Source organism: Gorilla gorilla, chromosome 20 (assembly GCF_029281585.2).
Source record: "Gorilla gorilla gorilla isolate KB3781 chromosome 20, NHGRI_mGorGor1-v2.1_pri, whole genome shotgun sequence".
Classification (NCBI taxonomy): domain Eukaryota; kingdom Metazoa; phylum Chordata; class Mammalia; order Primates; family Hominidae; genus Gorilla; species Gorilla gorilla.
Window position 1 is genome coordinate 59,054,257 of NC_073244.2, and position 19,678 is coordinate 59,073,934.

The 19,678-nt window shown below is 49.1% G+C and overlaps 1 protein-coding gene across 8 annotated transcripts in view; it reads right to left on the minus strand.

Annotated features, from left to right (window-relative positions):
• Positions 1–5,328: 5,328 nt before the first annotated feature.
• Positions 5,329–19,678, minus strand: part of ZNF541 (zinc finger protein 541) — a 50,955-nt gene continuing 36,605 nt past the window's right edge. For 4 of the 8 annotated variants that reach the window (XM_019014385.2, XM_055369861.2, XM_063701489.1 and 1 more), the window contains 8 exons: positions 15,988–16,051; positions 15,209–15,351; positions 14,720–14,823; positions 12,662–12,737; positions 12,035–12,123; positions 6,493–6,633; positions 6,118–6,293; positions 5,329–6,016 (listed from right to left, as the gene is read on the minus strand). In XM_019014385.2, coding sequence (XP_018869930.2) covers positions 5,863–6,016; positions 6,118–6,293; positions 6,493–6,633; positions 12,035–12,123; positions 12,662–12,737; positions 14,720–14,823; positions 15,209–15,351; positions 15,988–16,051 — 947 coding nt within the window. In that variant the 3' untranslated portion in view covers positions 5,329–5,862. Of the gene's footprint in view, positions 6,017–6,117; positions 6,294–6,492; positions 6,634–6,767; positions 7,969–12,034; positions 12,124–12,661; positions 12,738–14,719; positions 14,888–15,208; positions 15,352–15,987; positions 16,052–19,678 lie in introns of those variants that run through there. The other 4 variants (XM_055369860.2, XR_008673881.2, XR_008673883.2 and 1 more) reach the window with 4 other exon arrangements.

Consider the following 19,678-nt stretch of genomic DNA (forward strand, 5'->3'; position numbering starts at 1 on the left):
CCTCGGCTCGCGCTGGGACGGGGGGTCCCCCCCTCGCCCTCCCCGCGGAACTCCGGCACAGTCAGCTGACCGCAGACACTCACGTGACAGCTCGGGGCCCACGCCCGGGTTTGACAGTTCCGCGCAGAGCTTAGTTCCGCCCCCGCGGCTGGTCTCGCCCGTTTCTTCACTTGGAAAGGCGTTTGTGGGAAAAGGAAACCGTTCTGCTTTTTCTTGCTCCCTCTGCCGGCCAGTACTGGAACTGCTTTGGGGAGACCGGTGAAGAGAGACTGCAAACAAAAACTTAAGAGGTTCTCTAACTCTGGTTTCATAAAAAGTAGCTGAAGAGGGCCGGGCACGGTGGCTTACGCCTGTAATCCCAGCACTTTGGGAGGCCGAGGCGGGCGGATCACTTGAGGTCATGAGTTTGAGACCAGCCCGGCCAACATGGCGAAACCCCGCTCTACTAAAATGCAAATATTAACCGGGTGTGGTGGCACACTCCTGTAATCCCAGCTACTGAGGAGGCTGAGAGAGGAGAATCGCTTGAACCGGGGAGGTGGAGGTTGCAGTGGGCCGAGATCGTGCCACTGCACTCCAGCCTGGGCGACAGAGTGAGACTTAGTCTCAGAAAAAAAAAAAAAAAAATAGCTGAAGAGAGCGTGTTAAAAAAAAATTCAGATTCGAAGATGGGCGCGGTGTCTCGTGCCTATAATCCCAGCTACTCGGGAGGCGGGAGGATCGCTTGGGCCCAGGAGTTTGAGTCTAGTTCAAGTCCCGCCTTGGGCAACATAGCAAGACTCTGTCTCTAAAAAAAAAAGTTCAGGCTCAAACACACCTCCTGCTGTCCCAGAAAATTGAGTTGCTGGTTTCTGAGACAGGGTCTCACTCTTTGGGTTGTTGGTTTTGGAGACAGGGTCTCGGTCTGTCGCCCAGGCTGGAGTGCAGCAGCACAATCATAGCTCACCTCAGTATAACTTTGTAGTGCCAGAAAGGAAGGAAGTATTCCACACGTGTGCTCACACACAAAATTAGGGGGTATGCCAAAGGAGCCAACTGAAAGAGCTCCCAATGGCCAAAGCTGGAACAATTTGAGCAGCAAAATAAAGTAGTATTGGATTATAATCCCAAACATAAAGTATCCATGAGCCTATGGTCATATAGATGAATATAGAACAAATAAATAAAGGGGGGAGAATAGACAAATAGTTTGTGCAGAAGAATTCCAAATAATCTGTGTAGATACTCTGCTCTCAAGAAGGTGAAGGATACCTCCCCATTCTGTAAGTATGGACTGTGCATAGTGACTTCCTTTCAAAAAGAGGGTACAAGAAAGGGGAGAAAAAGACTAAATTTACAGTGGAGAAACCTGACATTGACATCTAGGTGATTGAGGTTAACCTCAACATTGATAAGTCATGTGATTAAAATGGCTCTTTACTTCTGGGATCTTTCAATCTAATCATGAAAAAAACACTAGACAAATTCCAGTTGAGCCACATCCTCCAAAATACTTGCCCAGTACTCCTCAAAACTGTTGGTGGGCGCAGTGTGTCACACCTGTAGTCCTGGTACTTTGGGAGGCCAAGGCAGGAGGATCACTTGAGGCCAGGAGTTCGAGACCAGCCTGTCCAACATGGGGAAACCCCGTCGCTACTGAAAATACAAAAAACTTAGCCCGGTGAGGTGGTGCATGCCTGTAATCACAGCTACTTGGGAGGCTGAGGCAGGAGGATCACTTGTACCCTGGAGGCGGAGGTTGCAGTGAGCGGAGATTGCCTCACTGCACTCCAGCCTGGGGGACAAGAGGGAGACTCCGTCTCAAACAAATAACACTGTCAAGTCATCAAAACAAGGAAAGCCTGAGAAACCATCACAGCCAAGGAGACATGACTGCTAAATGTAATGTCTTACCTTCGGTGGGATCCTGGAACAGAAGGGCATTGAGTTAAAAAACCAAGGAAATTGGCCGGGTGCGGTGGCTCATACCTGTAATCCCACCACTTTGAGAGGCTGAGGTGGGTGGATCACCTGAGGTCAGGAGTTCGAGACCAGCCTGGCTAACATGGAGAAACACTGTCTCTACTAAAAATACAAACATTAGCTGGGCCTGGTGGCGGGCGCCTATAGTCCCAGCTACTCGGGAGGCTGAAGCAGAATTGCTTGAACCCAGGAGGTGGAGGTTGTGGTGAGCCGAGATTGTGCCACTGTGCTATAGCCTGGGCGACAGAGTGAGACTCCATCTCAAAACAAACAAAAACACTAAGGAAATCTAAATAAACTATGAAGTTTAGTTAATAATATTGTGCCATACTGGTTCATTCATGGTAATAAATGTACCATTCTAATATAAGATGTTAATCATAGAGGAAACTGGGGTATGTGGGAATTTTTTTTTGCTGTCATTGCAATTTTTCTACAAATCTAAAACTATCCTAAAAATCTTCTTTAAATAAAACAGGTTCCAAGGCCGTACCCACAATGGTTCCAATTCTGAGTCTGTGGTGGGTCACAGGAGTCTGCATTTTTAAAAAACAGAACCCTATATAATTAGGATGCAGCCAGACCCAGTGGTTCATGCCTGTAACACTCTGGGAGACCAAGGCAGGAGGACCGCTTCAGCTTAGGAGTTAAGGACCAACCTAGGCAAAAAGCAAGATCCTATCTCTACAAAATTAAAAATTTTTTAATTACTCCTTGGGAGGCTGAGGTGGGAGGACTGTTTGACCCCAGGAGTTTGAGGCTGCAGTGAGCTATGATTGTGCCACTGCACTCCAACCTGGACGACAGAGTGAGACCCTGTCTCATCTCAAAAAAAAAAAAAAGTAAAATTAGGATGCAGATAATCCCGGGACCACAGTTTGAGAAACCACTATTATCTAGGGGGTTGGCTGAGCCGAGCAAGGCATAAGAAGCCTTCCCCCAACTCTCTTCATACATGAATAGACTTGCCTGGACCACCTACTTGTGGTTGCCACTGTGTCCTGACCACAGAGCAGGTGGGGGTGAGCCTGGATTACCACAAGCGGTGTTGGTTCCGTGTCTGTCAAAGCAACACTATGTAAAAGCTTCTGTTTAAGCTGTTCCATTTCAGGGTAATTTGTCATGCAGCAACAGATAATATAACCCCTCAGCCTTTTCAACCAGGGAATTTTTTTTCCATTTCCAGAGTTCATTGGATTTATTTAGGATGGGATCCAAACAATATTAGCAATCACATGAGAGCCTGTTAACTAGTAGCCATTCAGTTCTTATGGTGCACCCTCCCAAATGCTTAATTTACATTTTATTTCTATTTATTTATTTATTTTGACATGGAGTCTCGCTCTGTTGCCCAGGCTGGAGTGCAGTGGCACGATCTCTGCTCACTGCAACCTCTGCCTCTGGATTCAAGCAATTCTTGTGCCTTAGCCACCCAAGTAGCTGGGATTACAGTCATGTACCACCACACCTGGCTAATTTTTGTATTTTATATTTTTAGTAGAGATGGGGTTTCACCATGTTGGCCATGCTGGTCTCGAGCTCCTGACCTCAAGTGATCCGCCCACCTTGGACTTCCAAAGTGCTGGCATTACAGGCGTAAGCCACCACGCCTGGCCATAATTTACATTTTATTTAACTGATAGGTTGTGGGGGTTGAGGAGGGGCAATTTTCATCCCATTTTACAGATTGAGAAAACTGAGGCTCCCACAGGGAAAGTGATTCGCCCTAGTTTACAAGGAGGTAAGAGGAGCCAGGATGGAATTGAGGTTCATCTGACACCTGAACCCTTTCCCTTAACTGCAGTGTTCCAACTGCTTCAAACTCAGCGTCCACCTCTGCCCCACTCCCAGCCAATCTTTAAGCCTTAGCTGATAGGTGGGTCCTCTGTGAAACCTTCTCACGCTGCCATCTACTTTCCCAGCTCTTCAGAACACGGCTCACCCTATCATAGACACGATCACACCCTGATGCAATCAATCCTCTGCAGTCAATTCCCCATCTGAGCTAATGGCATCAACTACAGCTGCTCAGGCTCAAACCTGCCCTGCTGGCCTTGATCTGTCCTTTCCTTGACCACCTCCCACTGATGTGTGAGCCACTGACAACTCTGTCGCCCAGGCTGGAGTGCAGTGGCACGATCTTGGCCGACTGCAACCTCCACCTCCCAGGTTCAAGTGATTCTCCTGCCTCAGCCTCCTGAGTAACTGGGACTACAGGTGTTCACCATCATGCCTGGCTAATTTTTTTGTATTTTTAGTAGAGACGGAGTTTCACCATGTTGGCCAGGCTGGTCTCAAACTCCTGACCTCAAATGATCCACCTACCTTGACCTCCCAAAGTGCTGGGATTACAGGTGTGAGCCACTGCGGAGCCTACCTTTCTTTTCTTTCTTTCTTTCTGACGGAGTCTTCCTCTACCAGGCCGAAATGCAGTGACGCAATCTCGGTTCACTGCAATCTCCGCCTCCCAGGTTCAAGCGATTTTCCCACCTCAGCCTCCCAAGTCACTGGGATTACAGTCATGTGGCACCACACCCAGCTAATTTTTGTATTTTTAGGAGAAATGGGGTTTCACCATGTTGGCCACGATGGTCTTGATCTCTTGACCTCATGATCCGCCCGCCTTGGCCTCCCAAAGTGCTGGGATTACTGGAGAGAGCCACTGCACCTGGCCATGGAGCTGCATCTTGAGTGGTCTAGGCTAACTGTGGTCATTTCCCTTCTCACTAACAGGGATCAGTTTAGAAGCGAACACAGGCTCAATGAGACATACGGGCATCTGCTGGGAGCTGTTAAAAGTTTTCCTCACTCTTAAAAAGGGAGGCAGGGAGGGGGGCTGTTTTCTCTTCTCCCCCCCCCCCCCCCACTGCCGGTCTGGATTTTGGTTCGAGGTTATTCTCACCTCTGCTGGAGCCCTGGTTCTGTCCCTGCCCCTGCCCCTGCCCCTGCCAGGGGTCCCTGATTTCAAGGCTGAGCCCCCACTGGGACAGCCAAACTCCATGACTGTTTACATCAACACCAACTCTTCTGTTACAGTCAAAAGCATTTCCAGTATCATGACCTAAAATCACCTTGTTTGCTTATTATTACTGCTACCTTCCTGCTCCTACAAGAGAAGGTCCGTGAGGAAAAGGGCCTCTCTTGCTTCACTATCCCTGTTGTACGGATTGGCAACATCCAGTGCATTCTACAGCAGGTGCTTCGTAGATGTTTGCTGAATGAATGTCCAAATCAACATGCCCGTGCTCTCCCCAAGGCCCCCAGCCCCCAGGGCAGGCCACAGCTGACTCACCTCCTGCCCTTAGCACGTGGTGGGGTTCCTAAGCCTTTATTGGATCAATAGGCAGGGAAGTCAAAGACAGCAGCTCAAGAACCCAATTTAATCAGATTTACGAGTTGACATGTACAAAAAACACCAAACAATGCAGAATTCATCGCAAGACTAGGGACTGAATCTGGAAGGTAGAGTCCCCGCCCCAGGGAGGGGCCCAGCGTGTTGGAGATCTCAAGGTTTTTTCCCACTGATTCTCTACGTCTTGGCCTTATCTAACACATGAAACCAAACCCCACAACTGAGGCTAAGATTTAAGAGCTACCCAGAGCTAAATTTTCCCCTCCCCAAGACTCCCTGCTCTAGAAGTGGAAGGGAAAGAAGGGGAGAGACTATGAACCTAAGGAGAGTGGAGCCTCCAGCGCCACCGGACAGGGACTGCATAGCTGTCCGACAACTGAGCTCCTCCTGCCTATCTGTGGCCAAATGCCCTCCATGTTTGCAGGCAGGTTGGCCAACGGGGGACAGGGAGGGTGGGGGGAGGCAGAGGGGTGCCCCAAACGCCCTGGAGAGGCCGAAGGGAGGAGGGGCAGCACTGGAGGCCCCATTCGGACTTGCTGCCATGGGAGTCACCACTGCAGGGGGCCAATGTCAGCTCCCAGCTCCTCTTCCTTTAGCTGGAAGGGCTTCACCGGCCACTTCACCCTGATGATGGGCTCCACGTGGTCCTGAAGGCGGTGCCGCTTCATGTGGGCATTTCGACTCTTGATCTTGTCAAACACCCTGAGGAGTCACCAGAGGACATGGGGTCAGAGCAGGGAGGAAGGGATCACAGGGGTTGAGGCTGGGAGCCCTGGGAGTGTTTCCAGGAGAAAGCTGGGTACCTTTCACACTCTCTGCATGGAAAAATGCCCTGGCTCTCCGCACTTCCCAACAGCTCGGGGGTCCGCTTGGAGCCTGCATTTGGGCTGGAGCTGAGGATGGACTCCCTCCTATAACTCTTGGTCTTTAACTCGGGAGTTGGATGGTGGCTGGGTCTCTCCCGAGGGCTGCATGGGACCTGCAGAGGGAGCAAAAGTGACATAAGGGTGCTGACCTGTCCTGCTGTAAGAGAGACACAGAGCTGGGGGCATACGTGTCTCCTGCAGGAAAACCCTTCCATCAGGAGCACCCCCGCCCTCTGACCCCACCCTCCAACTCAACGGGTAGCAGGCACTGGGAGGAGAGACAAGCTCCCGACACAGCCCCGGTTCCTCTACCTTTTCCTCTGTCCTTTCCACTTCCTCCGGCTCTCTCTTGACCCTCTTTTCTAGCCCTGGGGCTCGGCCACAGTCAAACTTGATCATTTTTTTCCAGATGTAATAATACTCAACGCACTGAGCTACCGTCTTTGTCTGGATCTAGTGAAAGAAAACAAGCAGGCTGTGGCCGTGCCACGCGGGCCCTGGGAGTGTGACCTTGCCATTGGGCCGGCTGCCTCCTTTGGAAAGCCCTCCGGAAGCACCTCTTCCTTTGGCTTGGCGTTACCACTCACCACAAAGGCACAGGACCACAAAATCCTTCCTGGGGACGAGGGTGTTCAAACTGGAGCCACATAGTAGCCACCAGTACCTGAGCCTGCACACTCTGAGCAGCCATTCCAGCTCAGGAATTCTTTCCTAAGGAAGATGGGCACAAAGGTCGCACCAGGGACGCCAACTGTGACATCATGCTAATAAATCGGAATGCTCTCTGCAGGCAGAATACCACACAGACATTACAACAGCTAGGCAGAGCCTCTAAAGTCTTGGCAGGAAGTGACCCACTCTAGAAGAAGGGGAGGTTTTGAGTGCACAGTGTGAACCTAGGGGATTATTTTCCCGTTCCTCCACTAAGAAAGGATCCCACTAAAAATAACTTCTGTTAAAAACAAAAGGGAAGCTGGGCTTGGTGGCTCACGCCTGTAATCCCAGCACTTTGAGAGGCTGAGGCAGGAGGACGACTTGAGGTCAGGAGTTCGAGACCAGCCTGGGCAACATAGCAAGACCCCATCTCTACAGAATTTTTTAAAAATTAGCCAGTCATGGTGGTGCATGCCTGTGGTCCCAGCTACTTAAGATGCTGAGGCGAGATGATCGCTTGAGCCCAGGTGTTCAAGGCTGCAGTGAGCCTTTTTTTTTTTTTTTTGAGACAGAATCTCGCTCTGTCGCCCAGGCTGGAGTGCAATGGCACGATCTTGGCTCACTGCAACCTCCGCCTCCCGGGTCCAAGTGATTCTCCTGCCTCAGCCTCCTGAGTAGCTGGGATTATAGGTACCCTCCATCATGCCCACCTAATTTTTGTATCTTTGTAGAGACAGGGTTTCACCATGTTGGCCAGGCTGGTCTTGAACTCCTGACCTCAGGTGATCTGCCTGCCCCGACCTCCCAAAGTGCTGGGATTACAGGCCTGAACCACTGCACCCGGCCAGCAGTGAGCTATGATAGTGTCACGGTACTCCAGAGCGAGTATCTTTTTTTTTTTTCACTGCAACCTCCACCTCCCAGGTTCAAGCAATTCCTCTGCCTCAGCCTCCCGAGTAGCTGGGATTATAGGCGCGCATCACCATGCCCAGCTATTTTTTGTGTTTTTAGTAGAGACGGGGTTTCACCTTATTGGCCAGGCTGGTCTCGAACTCCTGACCTCGTGATCTACCTGCCTCAGCCTCCTAAAGTGCTGGGATTACAGGTGTGAGCCACTGCACCCGGCGAGCGTCTCTTAAAAAAAAAAAAAAAAAAGGAAAAGGAAAAGTTTAATTGCTCTAGGAAGAAAATTTCTCGGGAAATTAAATTGGCTATTGAGCGAACTCCAGAAAAGACATTCTCCACCCAAATGTTTTTCAGCTTTGTGAGTATTCACAAACGAGGAGTCAAAACAGCACAAACTCTGCCTAAGAGACATCACTAAGTTTAAAAAAAAGTTGGACTTCTGCTTCTGAACAAGATGGAGCAACAGAACCAGATTTACCCTCTCGTCCAAAACAATGAAAACACAGAGTCAAAATATAAACAATGTTTGGCAAGACACCAGGCGTCATTCAACAAAGGGCAGTGAACCCTGACAGGAAGCAAGCTGCCACCGCTCCAGCTTATCAACTTGTGTTTCCAGGCCACCACCCAGGCAGGGGTAATTTAGGCAGAACCCAGCAGGACTTAGGGAGCTGAGGTGGAGCACAGTGCCTCCGGAGACCATGGCGGTAGAGCCCACAGGGCAGAGGATGGGAGAGGAGAGAGCTACACACAGAACATTCCAGAGATGGGGAGCAAATTTCCCCCAAGAACTCAGCCAAAGACTGCCCAGCACATGCATGGGAAGAGACCAGCCAAAGCTGGGCAAAGCCATCCAAAAGGATGAGAGGGGAAAGTGTGTGCTGTTCCTACAGGGCCAGGAAGAGTGCCCGTTCCCACAGCCAGAGTGGGAAACTTTATGATGCAGGGGGCACTGGGTAGGGCAGTGACACAGTCTTGCCTCAGTAAGGAGAAATAATCAGCCTTAGAGAAGAGCTATGCTGGTCCAATCTAAAAAATCTAAAACTGAATCTAAAAGTAACTGTGTCCCAGAACAAAACTCAAGAATATTTATAAGGCTGCAAAAATATCCAGCATCCAACAGCTAACATTCACAATGCCTGTGATCTGGTGAAAATCACCATGCACGCAAAGACGCAGGATAATACGGCACATCAGGAGGAGAAAACTCAATCTATCAAAGTCAACCCACCACAGACACAGGTGTTAGAATGAGCAGGGAAGGACATGAAAGGTTACCATAACTGTTTAATATATGTTCAAAGAGTTATGCCGGAGGCCAGGCGCGGTGGCTCACTTGTAATCCCAGCACTTTGGGAGGCCGAGGCAGGAGGATCACCTGAGGTCAGGAGTTTGAGACCACCCTGGCCAACATGGGGAAACCCCATCTCTACTAAAAATACAAAAAATTTAGCCGGGTGTGGTGGCACGCACCTGTAATCCCAGCTACTCAGGAGGCTGAGGCAGCAGAATCGCTTGAACCCAGGAGGTGGAGGTTACAGTGAGCTGAGATCGTACCACTGCACTCCAGACTGGGTGACATAGCGAGACTCCGTCTAAAAAAAAAAAAAAAAAAAACAGAGTTATACCAGAGCTAGGTGTGATTGCACACACCTGTAGTCCCAGCTACTCAAAGCTGGAGGATCACTTGAGCCCAGGAGGTCAAAGGGTGCAGTGAACTATGATCACACCCCCGTACTCCAGCTTGGGCGACAGAGTGAGATCCTAGATCTTAAAAGAAATAAGAACCAATAAAACCTTCAAAACACTGCTAAGAGAAATTAAAGATGATGCATAGAGACACAGCCCCTGTTCATGAGTCAGAAACTGAATGTTGTTAGAATGTCAACTCTCTTTGGCTGGGTGCGGTGGCTCACGCCTGTAATCCCAGCACTTTGGGAGGCTGAAGCAGGTGGATCACCTGAGGTCAGGAGTTCAAGATCAGCCTGGCCAACATGGTGAAACCCTGTCTCTACTAAAAATACAAAAATTAGCCAGGTGTGGTTGTGCGCACCTGTAATCCCAGCTACTCGGGAGGCTGAGGTACGAGAATCGCTTGAACCCGGGAGGTGGAGGTTGCAGTGAGTGAAGAGCACGCCACTGCATTCCAGCCTGGGCAACGAGAGTGAAACTCTGTCTGCAAAAAAAAAAAAAGTCAACTCTCCTCAATTGGCCTATAGAGCCAATGCAGTACCAATCAAAATCCTAGCAGGTTTTTTTTTTTTTTTTGGTAAAAATGGATAAGCTACTTAGAAAGTTCATATGGTAATACATGATTTCAAGACTTAGAAAGCTACAGTAGTAAAAACAGTATGGTATTACATTTTTTTGTCTTTTCAACAAAAGGTACAAATGAATATCCACATGCAAAAAATGAACTTTAACTCATACTTTACACCATATACAAAAATTAACACAAACTGAATTGTAAACCTAATTGTAAAACCTAAAACTATAAAACTTCTAGAGAAGGCCAGGCGAGGTGGCTCACGCCTGTAATCCCAGCACTTTGGGAGGCCAAGGCGGGCAGATCACGAGGTCAGGAGATAGAGACCATCCTGGTTAACACGGTGAAACCCCGTCTCTACTAAAAATACAAAAAATTAGGCGGGCATGGTGGTGGCATGTGCCTGTAGTCCCAGCTACTCGGGAGGCTGAGGCAGGAGAATGGCATGAACCTGGAAGGCGTAGCTTGCAGTGAGCCAAGATCTCGCCACTGCACTCCAGTCTGGGCGACAGAGCAAGACTCCGTCTCACAAAAAAAAAAAAAAAAAAACTTCTAGAGAAAACAAGGGGAAAATCTTTGTGGTCGGGTTAGGCAAAGAATTCTTAGATACAACACCTTAAAAGCACAGTCCATAAAAGAAAAATTAATAAATGACTTCATCAAAATGACAAAATTTTTCTTTAAAAGACATTGTTAAGAGATTAAAAAGCTACAGATTGGGAGAAAACATTCACAAAGCATGGATCTGGATAAATGACGTGTCCTGAATCAATAAAGAACTGCTGCAACTCAACAATAAAAACACAGCCGGCTAGGTGCGGTGGCTCACGCCTATAATCCCAGCACTTTGGGAGGCCAAGGTGGGCAGATCACCTGAGGTTGGGAGTTCAAGACCAGCCTGGTCAACATAGCAAAACCCCGTCCCTACTAAAAATACAAAAATTAGCCAGGCGTGGTAGCAGGCGCCTGTAATCCCAGCTACTCAGGAAGCTAAGGCAGGAGCATCGCTTGAACCTGGGAGGCAGAGGTTGCAGTGAGCATGGATTGCGCCACTGCATTCCAGCCTGGGCAACAGAGTGAGACTCCATCTCAAAAAAAAAAAGAAAGAAAAGAAAACACAGACATCTCAATAAAAACATATGCAAGAGATATGAACAGACACCTCACCAAAGAAGGTATACAGACAGCAAACAGGCCCATGAAAAGATGGTGAAACCCTGTCTCTACTAAAAAATACAAAATTAGCCGGGAATGGTGGCGCATGCCTGTAATCCCAGCTACTTGGAAGGCTGAGGCAGGAGAATCGCTTGAACCTGGGAGGTGGAGGTTGCAGTGAGCCAAGATTGCGCCACTGCACTCCACCCTGGGCAACAAGAGCAAAACTCCGTCTCAAAAAAAAAAAAAAAAAAAAAAAGAGACAGAGTCCTACTCTGTTGCCCAGCCTGGAGTGCAGTGGCACAATCCCCACTCACTGCAACCTCTGCCTCCCGGGTTCAAACGATTCTTATGCCTCAGCCTCCTAACTAGTTGGGATTACAGGCACTCACCACCATGCCCGGCTAATTTTTGTATTTTTAGTAGAGACAGGGTTTCACCATGTTGGCCAGGCTGGTCTTGAACTCCTGACCTCAAGTGATCCTCCCGCCTTGGCCTCCCAAAGTGTTGGGATTACAGGCCTAAGCCACCATGGCCGGCCCTTATCTTTTTTAAAGTACATGCATATCTATATATATAAAATTTGTACAGACAGAAATGCCTGTTGCTTGGTGGAATAGGTAACAGAGGTTGCCAAGCAGAAGTAGGACTGCGGGGAAGGGCATGGAAGACTGTTCTGTGCAGGTGATGCAGGTCTGTACCATCTGGAGCTGTTCATGAGGATGGCTTTTTGACATTGTAAACTGTCTACAGTAAGAGTGCTGCCACAGGCAGGTAAGGGTGGGGCCCTCCGACCCCCGACCAGCCCTGCAGCTCTAGCTTGTCTCAGCTGTGTGAGGCAGGGCCTTGGACACCAGCCCACATTCACTTTACCATCTTGTGTATCAAGTAGAAGTCCTTCTTGTGGGCATAGAACGCCTTCTTAAAAAGCCTCTTCTCTATAGGGGTCCAGACGTCTGAACCTATCAAAGAACACAGCCGACAGGGGGAAGGCCATTTGTCCTGGGACCACAGCCATGGCTGAAATGCAGACCACCTTCCCTTTTATAGCTGCCATTACTGAGTACCAATTATGTGCCAATCTCATAAAAAACTCAAAAAGTCTCCAGAAGGGAGGGACCACTACTAGCCCCACTTAACAGATGTGGCAACTGAGGCTTCAGTCGCTTGCTAAAGGCAGGTGGGGGCCCTGGCATCCTGTTTCCAGAGCTGATGGGTTCAACCACTGAACCTAAGCCCATCTTCCCTCCCCCTGGCCATGATCATTCCCCTTCCAGCTGGGCATAGTCCGTAAGGAAACCACTGGGAAAGGGCGAAGCAGGATCCCACTAGCAGAATGTGGCGCCCACTGAGTCATCCTGACAAGGACAGGCCCTCCTGAAAGGCAGGCAAAGGCCCCGAGGAGAACTCCAGGAGGCAGGGGCAGAGCTTGCAACAGAGCTGGCCGATTCATAGGGGTCTCAGCTGGGCCAAACCAGCCCAGCAGCCTTTCCCCGTCACCTGTGTAGCGATAGTCAGCGAGCAGGTGTGTCCGTGGCTTGTGGGGCCCTTGGAGCAGGAGAGTCTCCAGAGCGACCTGGAACAAGAGGAGCGACAGGCTGCCCAGGACCAGGTGGGGGAAGAGGACCACCGGCATCCTCCCATTCATCTGAAAAACACTTGCGGCTGTCCCTAAAGACACTGCCTGTCCCAGGGCTATTCAAAGTTGCCCTGGATGGGCCACCAGCCTGTGAACTGTCTGTGCGTGCATCAACCGTGTCACCAGGCACACCACTGAATGCAGCTGAAGTTATTTTTTCACAGCAAGCCTATCTTGATGAAGGAGACTGTGTGTGGATTTATTCTGGCACAAGCTCCTTACTCCCTCAGGGACTGGCATTTTGAGGAGTATGACCCTTGCGTAGGGCCTCATTTTTATTTTCTTCATAGCACTAGTCAATAGCTAACAATTGAAAACATTTTATTTTTAAAGATGAGGTCTCACTATGTTGTCCAGGCTGAGCTCCAATTTCTGGGCTCCTTCAGCCTCTGCCTCCCAAGTAGCCAGGAATACAGGTGGGTACCACTGTACCCAGCTAGCTAACAATTTTGTTTTTTTTTTTTTTTTTTGAGACAGAGTCCTGCTCTGTCACCCAGGCTGGAGTGCAGTGGCATGATCTTGGCTCACTGCAGCCTCCACCTCCCCAGTTCAAGTGATTCTCCTGCCTCAGCCTCCCAACTAGCTGGGACTACAGGTATCTCCCACCACTCCCTGCTAATTTTTTTTTTTTTTTTTTTGTATTTTTAGTAGAGACGGGATTTTACCATGTTAGCCAGGCTGGTCTTGAACTCACGACCTCAGGTGATCCACCCCCGCCTTGGCCTCCCAAAGTGCTGGGATTACAGGCGTGAGCCATGTGCCTGGCCTAGCTAACAATTTGACTTTCCTAAAATGTAAGCCCCCTGAGGGCAGGGATTTTATCTCAATCACTAGTGTAAGCCATCATTGCAGGGTGTGCATAATTTGTAGGGCCCACTGCAAAATGAAGATGCAGGACTTCTTGTTTAAAAAGTATTAAGAATTTCTTTCTTTTTTTTTTCTTTTTTGAGACGGAGTCTCATTCTGTTGCGCAGGCCGGAGTGCAGTGGTGCGATCTCGGCTCACTGCAACTGCACTCCACCTCCCAGGTTCAAGCAGTTCTGCCTCAGCTTCCCAAGTAGCTGGGATTACAGGCGCCCACCACCATGCCTGGCTAATTTTTTTATTTTTAATAGAGATGGGGTTTTACCATGTTGTCCAGGCTGGTCTCAAACTCCTGAGCTCAGGTGATCCACCCGTCTCGGCCTCCCAAAGTGCTGGGATTACAGGCGTGAGCCACCGCGCCTGGCCAAGAATTTCAAGACAGAGACAGCAGAGCATTAAACCAAGCGTGGAGCCCCTCAGCTGGCCTTGGCCCCAGTGCCTACAGTACAGGCAACCAGCAGGTACCCAATAAATATGTACTGCCACTCTGCTGAGGACCTGCTATATGCCAGACACTGCCACTGCCTCTCAGGTTGGTGAAAAGCAAGACCATGGCATGACTCTTAGATCCTTAACACAGGCAATGTGGCTCTTCCTCTCCCGCTCCTCACAGTTAGACTTTTAATTTACTTTCTAACACCCAGAATTGTGAAGGGGGGGGGGTCCTTGGAGTAGGTAGAGGCATTTATGTTGCATCAGAGGTTTGTATATATAAGTTTTCAATTGAAAGCTAAAACTCAAGGAATTAAGTAGATGAATGCAGGGCCTGAGCTGGGTCTTTGGGGCTTCCCTTCTCCAGTGCCCCCTGAGATCTCAGAGGAACCCCTGCGCTTGGTTGTTGCCCCAGACAAGTAGCTATGAATTGGGCCCATGTCTTAGCATTCCCCTACAGTCCGTGCACAAGGACCACTGCAATCCCAAAGCCGCTGTGGAGGAGGATGGGCGGCCTTCTTCCAGCTTCCATCTGCTCTGAACCCCCAAGCAGACAGCACGTCACATGCACCTAGAACCCTGGGCCCCAGGAAAGCAGGGAGGGTCCCCTTGCTGTGCCTCACCTGAACGTTGCCCTGAGCCTCGTGCAGGCAGTGCAGAGCGAGCTCCAGGTTGGTGCCCCCTCCTGGCATCACGCTGGAGCATGCCACATTGCAGAGCTCGGTCACTGTTTCCAAGAAGGACATGAGGAAGAGGAGGCACACAGGAGTCATCAGGTGCTGGGGAGGAACCTTTCCCGAGAGACAGCAGAGAGGGGGTGCCTTCCCCTTCTCTCTCCTGCATCTCAGGGAGGGACAAGGAGGAAGAGCAGAACCCTGTCCCCAGCACCCACTCTTGATGGCCTGACCAGCCACCATGTGACAAAAGAGGTAGGGGAGGGAGAGTGCAGCAGGGAAGAAGCAACGCTGGCCAAGAGCCAGCTCCCTCCCACGCCCAGGGGACACTGCTTCTTGGATCTAGCGGTCAAGAGTTCGAGACCTAGGAGGAAAAACACCCTGGAAATGGAGGGGGAAGAAGGGCCCTTAGGAATTTAGCCCCAAAGCCTCAGCCACCTCTATCCTGTGTCTCTGAGTTGATCATCATATCTCCCCATGGCTTCCAGACCAGAGAAGCTACATGCTCGTCAATTCCAGCCAGGGATCTCTCCTGGAGTTCCGGGATCTCTGCCTGAAACCGGCTTCCTATATTGATATGTCTGAAATGAGGCCACACACAGATAAGGGAGACGGACAAACATGACTGAGATGGGAAGTGAAATGGAGACGCTCTGTATGCCCTGCTCTTGGGCCACAGCCTGCTCCATGGAAACCCTCTGCTGTCTCAGGTGCATCAGGTACGTGCTGTTCCCGACAGACGCACACAGACATTTCAGAAACTTCTGCAGGGACACTTCCTCCCTTCCTCTGTTTTCCTTCATTGCCACATTTCTCTCTCAGGATCAAGGCAGGGGAGGTACAAGCTGACACCCGGCATGTGTCTACGTCCACACCACAGCCATCCAGCCACATCCCTCAGGCATGCTTGAGTCCCACTCTGTGCCATCACCAATTCTACCTGGAACCCCAAGGTCCAGGGCATTCTGTCCCCATGTGCCACATATACATTTCTAGAAGGAATAATTTGGGGGGATTTTCATATATATATATATTTGTAGAAGGAATAATATTGGGGGATCTTCCTACATATATTTGGAAAAATCTACTGCTTCACGCCTAGGGAGCCTATGTGAGTAAACCTGAACCCCACCATGGGAAGAAGGAACCCTTGGGAAAAGTGACACTAGAACTCAAGGTGGGGTAAAAGCAGCTTCACTGGAAAGGACCCAACTTACGGCTCAATGCTGATCTTGGTGTCATCCTTCACCACACAGATGCCAAAGGACCCATCCACTTGATCTAGAAAGCACAGAGTGAAAAGGCTCAAGAAGACAGACAGCAGGTAACCGACAGGGTCCTCTGCCTGCCTGTGTGGACGCAGCTGAAAGCAGGGTCTTTAAGATCCCATGGGTTGGCCGGGCGCGGTGGTTCACGCCTGTAATCCCAGCACTTTGGGAGGCTGAGGCGGGAGGATCACGAGGTCAGGAGATCAAGACCATCCTGGCTAACACACATGAAACCCTGTTCCTACTTAAAATACAAAAAAAAGTAGCCGGGCGTGGTAGTGGGTGCCTGTAGTCCCAGCTACTCGGGAGGCTGAGACAGAAGAATGGCGTGAACCCAGGAGGCGGAGCTTGCGGTGAGCCGAGATCGCGCCACTGCACTCCAGCCTGGGCGACAGAGCGAGACTCCATCGCAAAAAAAAAAAAAAAAAAAAAAAAAAAAAATACCATGGGAGAGGGCAGCACTTCAGAAAAGGTAGAGGAAGGAACTCTAACAAATTAACTCATGACAAGTATATGTATATATAAAAACAGCACACTAAAGTCTCTGGAAATTGTCCTAAGGTCATTCAGCACTTGGAGAAATATTCATTAAAAAAAATCAACTAGGCCGGGTGGGGTGGCTCACGCCTGTAATCCCAGCACTTTGGGACACTGAGGTGGGCGGATCACTTGAGGTCAGGAGTTCAAGACCAGCCTGGCCAACATGGCAAAACCCCATCTCTACTAAAAATACAAAAATTGGCTGGGCGTGGTGGAATGTGCCTGTAATCCCAGCTACTTGGGAGGCTGAGGCAGGAATCACTTGAACCTGGGAGGCAGAGTGAGCCGAGACTGTGCCACTGTGCTCCAGCCTGGGCAACAGAGTGAGATTCCATCTCAAAAAAATAAAAAATAAAAAATAATCAACTGGATATTGGTAAGAACAAGAGGCTGTTGCCTCTGAGCTGTGACCTGCTCCCTTACCCAGCCAGCTCCCAGCTCCAAGGGTTCTATTCCAGGTAGGTGCAGCCCAGACAGGGGCTGCCTCTCCTGTCAGCTCCCATGCTTAAAGAATTAAAGGAAGGTAAAATGACAATTTCTCATCATAGACAGAATATCATTAAGAGGTAGAAATTATTAAAAAGAGAGAACCAAATGGGAATTCTGGGGTTAGAAAGTAAAGTATTGGCAAAGTGAAGCTGTTGAGGAAAATAATAAAATAACCAAAATGGGGCTCAATAGGTTTGAGTTGACAGGAAGAAAATAATCTGTAAACTTGAAGACAGATCAATAGAGACTATGGAATCCGAAGAACAAAGAGAAAAATAAAGAGAGCCTCAGAGAAATGTGGGATACCATTAAGTACAGCAGCTACATGTAACAGGAGTACCTGATGGAAAGGAGAAAGAGACAAAGAAATATCTAAAGAAAAAAGCCTGATGCGGTGGCTCATGCCTGTAATCCCAGCACTTTGGGAGGCCGAGGTGGGCGGATCACCTGAAGTCAGGAGTTCAAGACCAGCCTGGCTAACATAACAAAACCCCGTCTCTACTAAAAATACAAAAATTAGCCTGGTGTGGTGGTGTACCCCTGTAATCCCAGCTACTCGGGAGGCTGAAGTGGGAGGCTAACTTGGGAGTTAGAGGCTGCAGTGAGCCGAGATCATGCCACTGCACTCCAGCCGGGGTGACACAGCAAGACTCTGTCTCAAAAAAAAACCCCTCCAAACCACCCCCCCAAAACAAAAAAACAAAAGTTAAAAGCTACAGTAATCAAAACAGTGTGATACTGGCATAAGGATAAGTATACAGATCAATTCAATAGAATTGCACACCCAGAAATACACCCACACGTTTATGGTCAATTGATTTCTAACAATGAATTGTGCTGAGTCAATTCAATGGGAAGTCTTCAAAAAATGCTGCTGGAAGAACTGGATATACACATGCAAAAAAATGAATTTGGACCTTTACCTCATGTAATATATAAAAGTTATCTTCAAATTGATTACAGACCTAAACCTAAGAGTCAAAATTACAAAGCTCTTTTTTTTTTTTTTTTTTTTCTGTTGCCCAGGCTGGAGTGCAGTGGTGCCATCCTGGCTCACTGCAACCTCCGCCTCCCGGGTTCAAGCGATTCTCTGTCTCAGCCTCCTGAGTAGCTGGGATTACAGTGCCTGCCACCACACCCGGCTAATTCTTTTGTATTTTTAGCAGAGACAGGGTTTCACCATGTTGGCCAGGCTGGTCTTGAGCTCCTGACCTTGTGATCCGCCCGCCTCGGCTTCCCAAAGTGCTGGCATTACAGGCGTGAGCCACTGCGCCCGGCCCAAAATTACAAAACTCTTACAGGGAAACAGGAGTGACTCTTCATGACTTGGGTCAGGCAAATCTTCACATATAACACCACAAGAACAAGTAACAAAAGAAAGGAAATTGGGCTTCATGAAAATTAGAAATGTTTGTCCTGCAAAAGGACCACTTTACACCTACTAGGATGGTTATACTTAAAAAGATAGACAATAACAAGTGTTGACAAGGAGGAGGAGAAATGAAAATGCTCATATACTGCTACTGGAAATTTAAAGTGGCCCAGCCATTTTGGAAAACAATCCGGCAGTTTGTAAACAGTTAAATATGGAGTTACCATATGACCCAGCACTACACTCCTAGTTATCTACCCAAGAGAGCTGAGAACATAAATCCACACAAAAACCTGTACATAAGGCTGGGTGTAGTGGCTCAGGCCTCTAATCCCAGCACTTTGGAAGGCCAGTGCAGGAGGATTGTTTCACCCCAGAGTTGCTTTTGTTTTTTTTTTTTTTGAGACCAACTTTAGCTCTTTCGCCCAGGCTGAAGTGAAATGGCATGGTCTCGGCTTACTGCAACCTCCGCTGCCAAGACCAGCTCGGTCGGGGAGACCCTAACCCAGCGGCGCTAGAGGAATTAAAGACACACACAGAAATATAGAGGAGTGGAGTGGGAAATCAGGGGTCTCACAGCTTTCAGAGCTAAGAGCCCTGAACAGAGATTTACCCACATATTTATTGACAGCAAGCCAGTGATAAGCATTGTTTCTATAGATTATAGATCAATTAAAAGTATTCCTTACGGGAAACAAAGGGATGGGCCAAAATATAGGGATAGGTCTGGCTAGTTATCTGCAGCAGGTGCATGTCCTTAAGGCACAGATCGCTCATGCTATTGTTTGTGGTTTAAGAACGCCTTTAAGCAGTTTTCTGCCCTGGGTCGGCCAGGTGTTCCTTGCCCTCATTCTGGTAAATCCACAACCTTCCAGCATGGGTGTCATGGCCATTATGAACATGTCACAGTGCTGCAGAGATTTTGTCTATGGCCAGTTTTGGGGCCAGTTTATGGCCAGATTTTGGGGGGCCTGTTCCCAACACCGCGCCCTCAGTTCAAGCGATTCTCCTGCCTCAGCCTCCTGAGTGGCTGGGATTATAGGCACCCGCCACCATGCTCGTCTAATTTTTATATTTTTAGTAGAGACGAGGTTTTGCCATGTTGGCCAGCCTGGTCTCGAACTCCTGACCTTAGGTGATCCACCCGCCCCAGCCTCCCAAAGTGCTAGGATTACAGGCATGAGCCACCATGCCTGGCCCACCTCAGAGTTTGAGACCAGTCTGGGCAACATGGCAAGA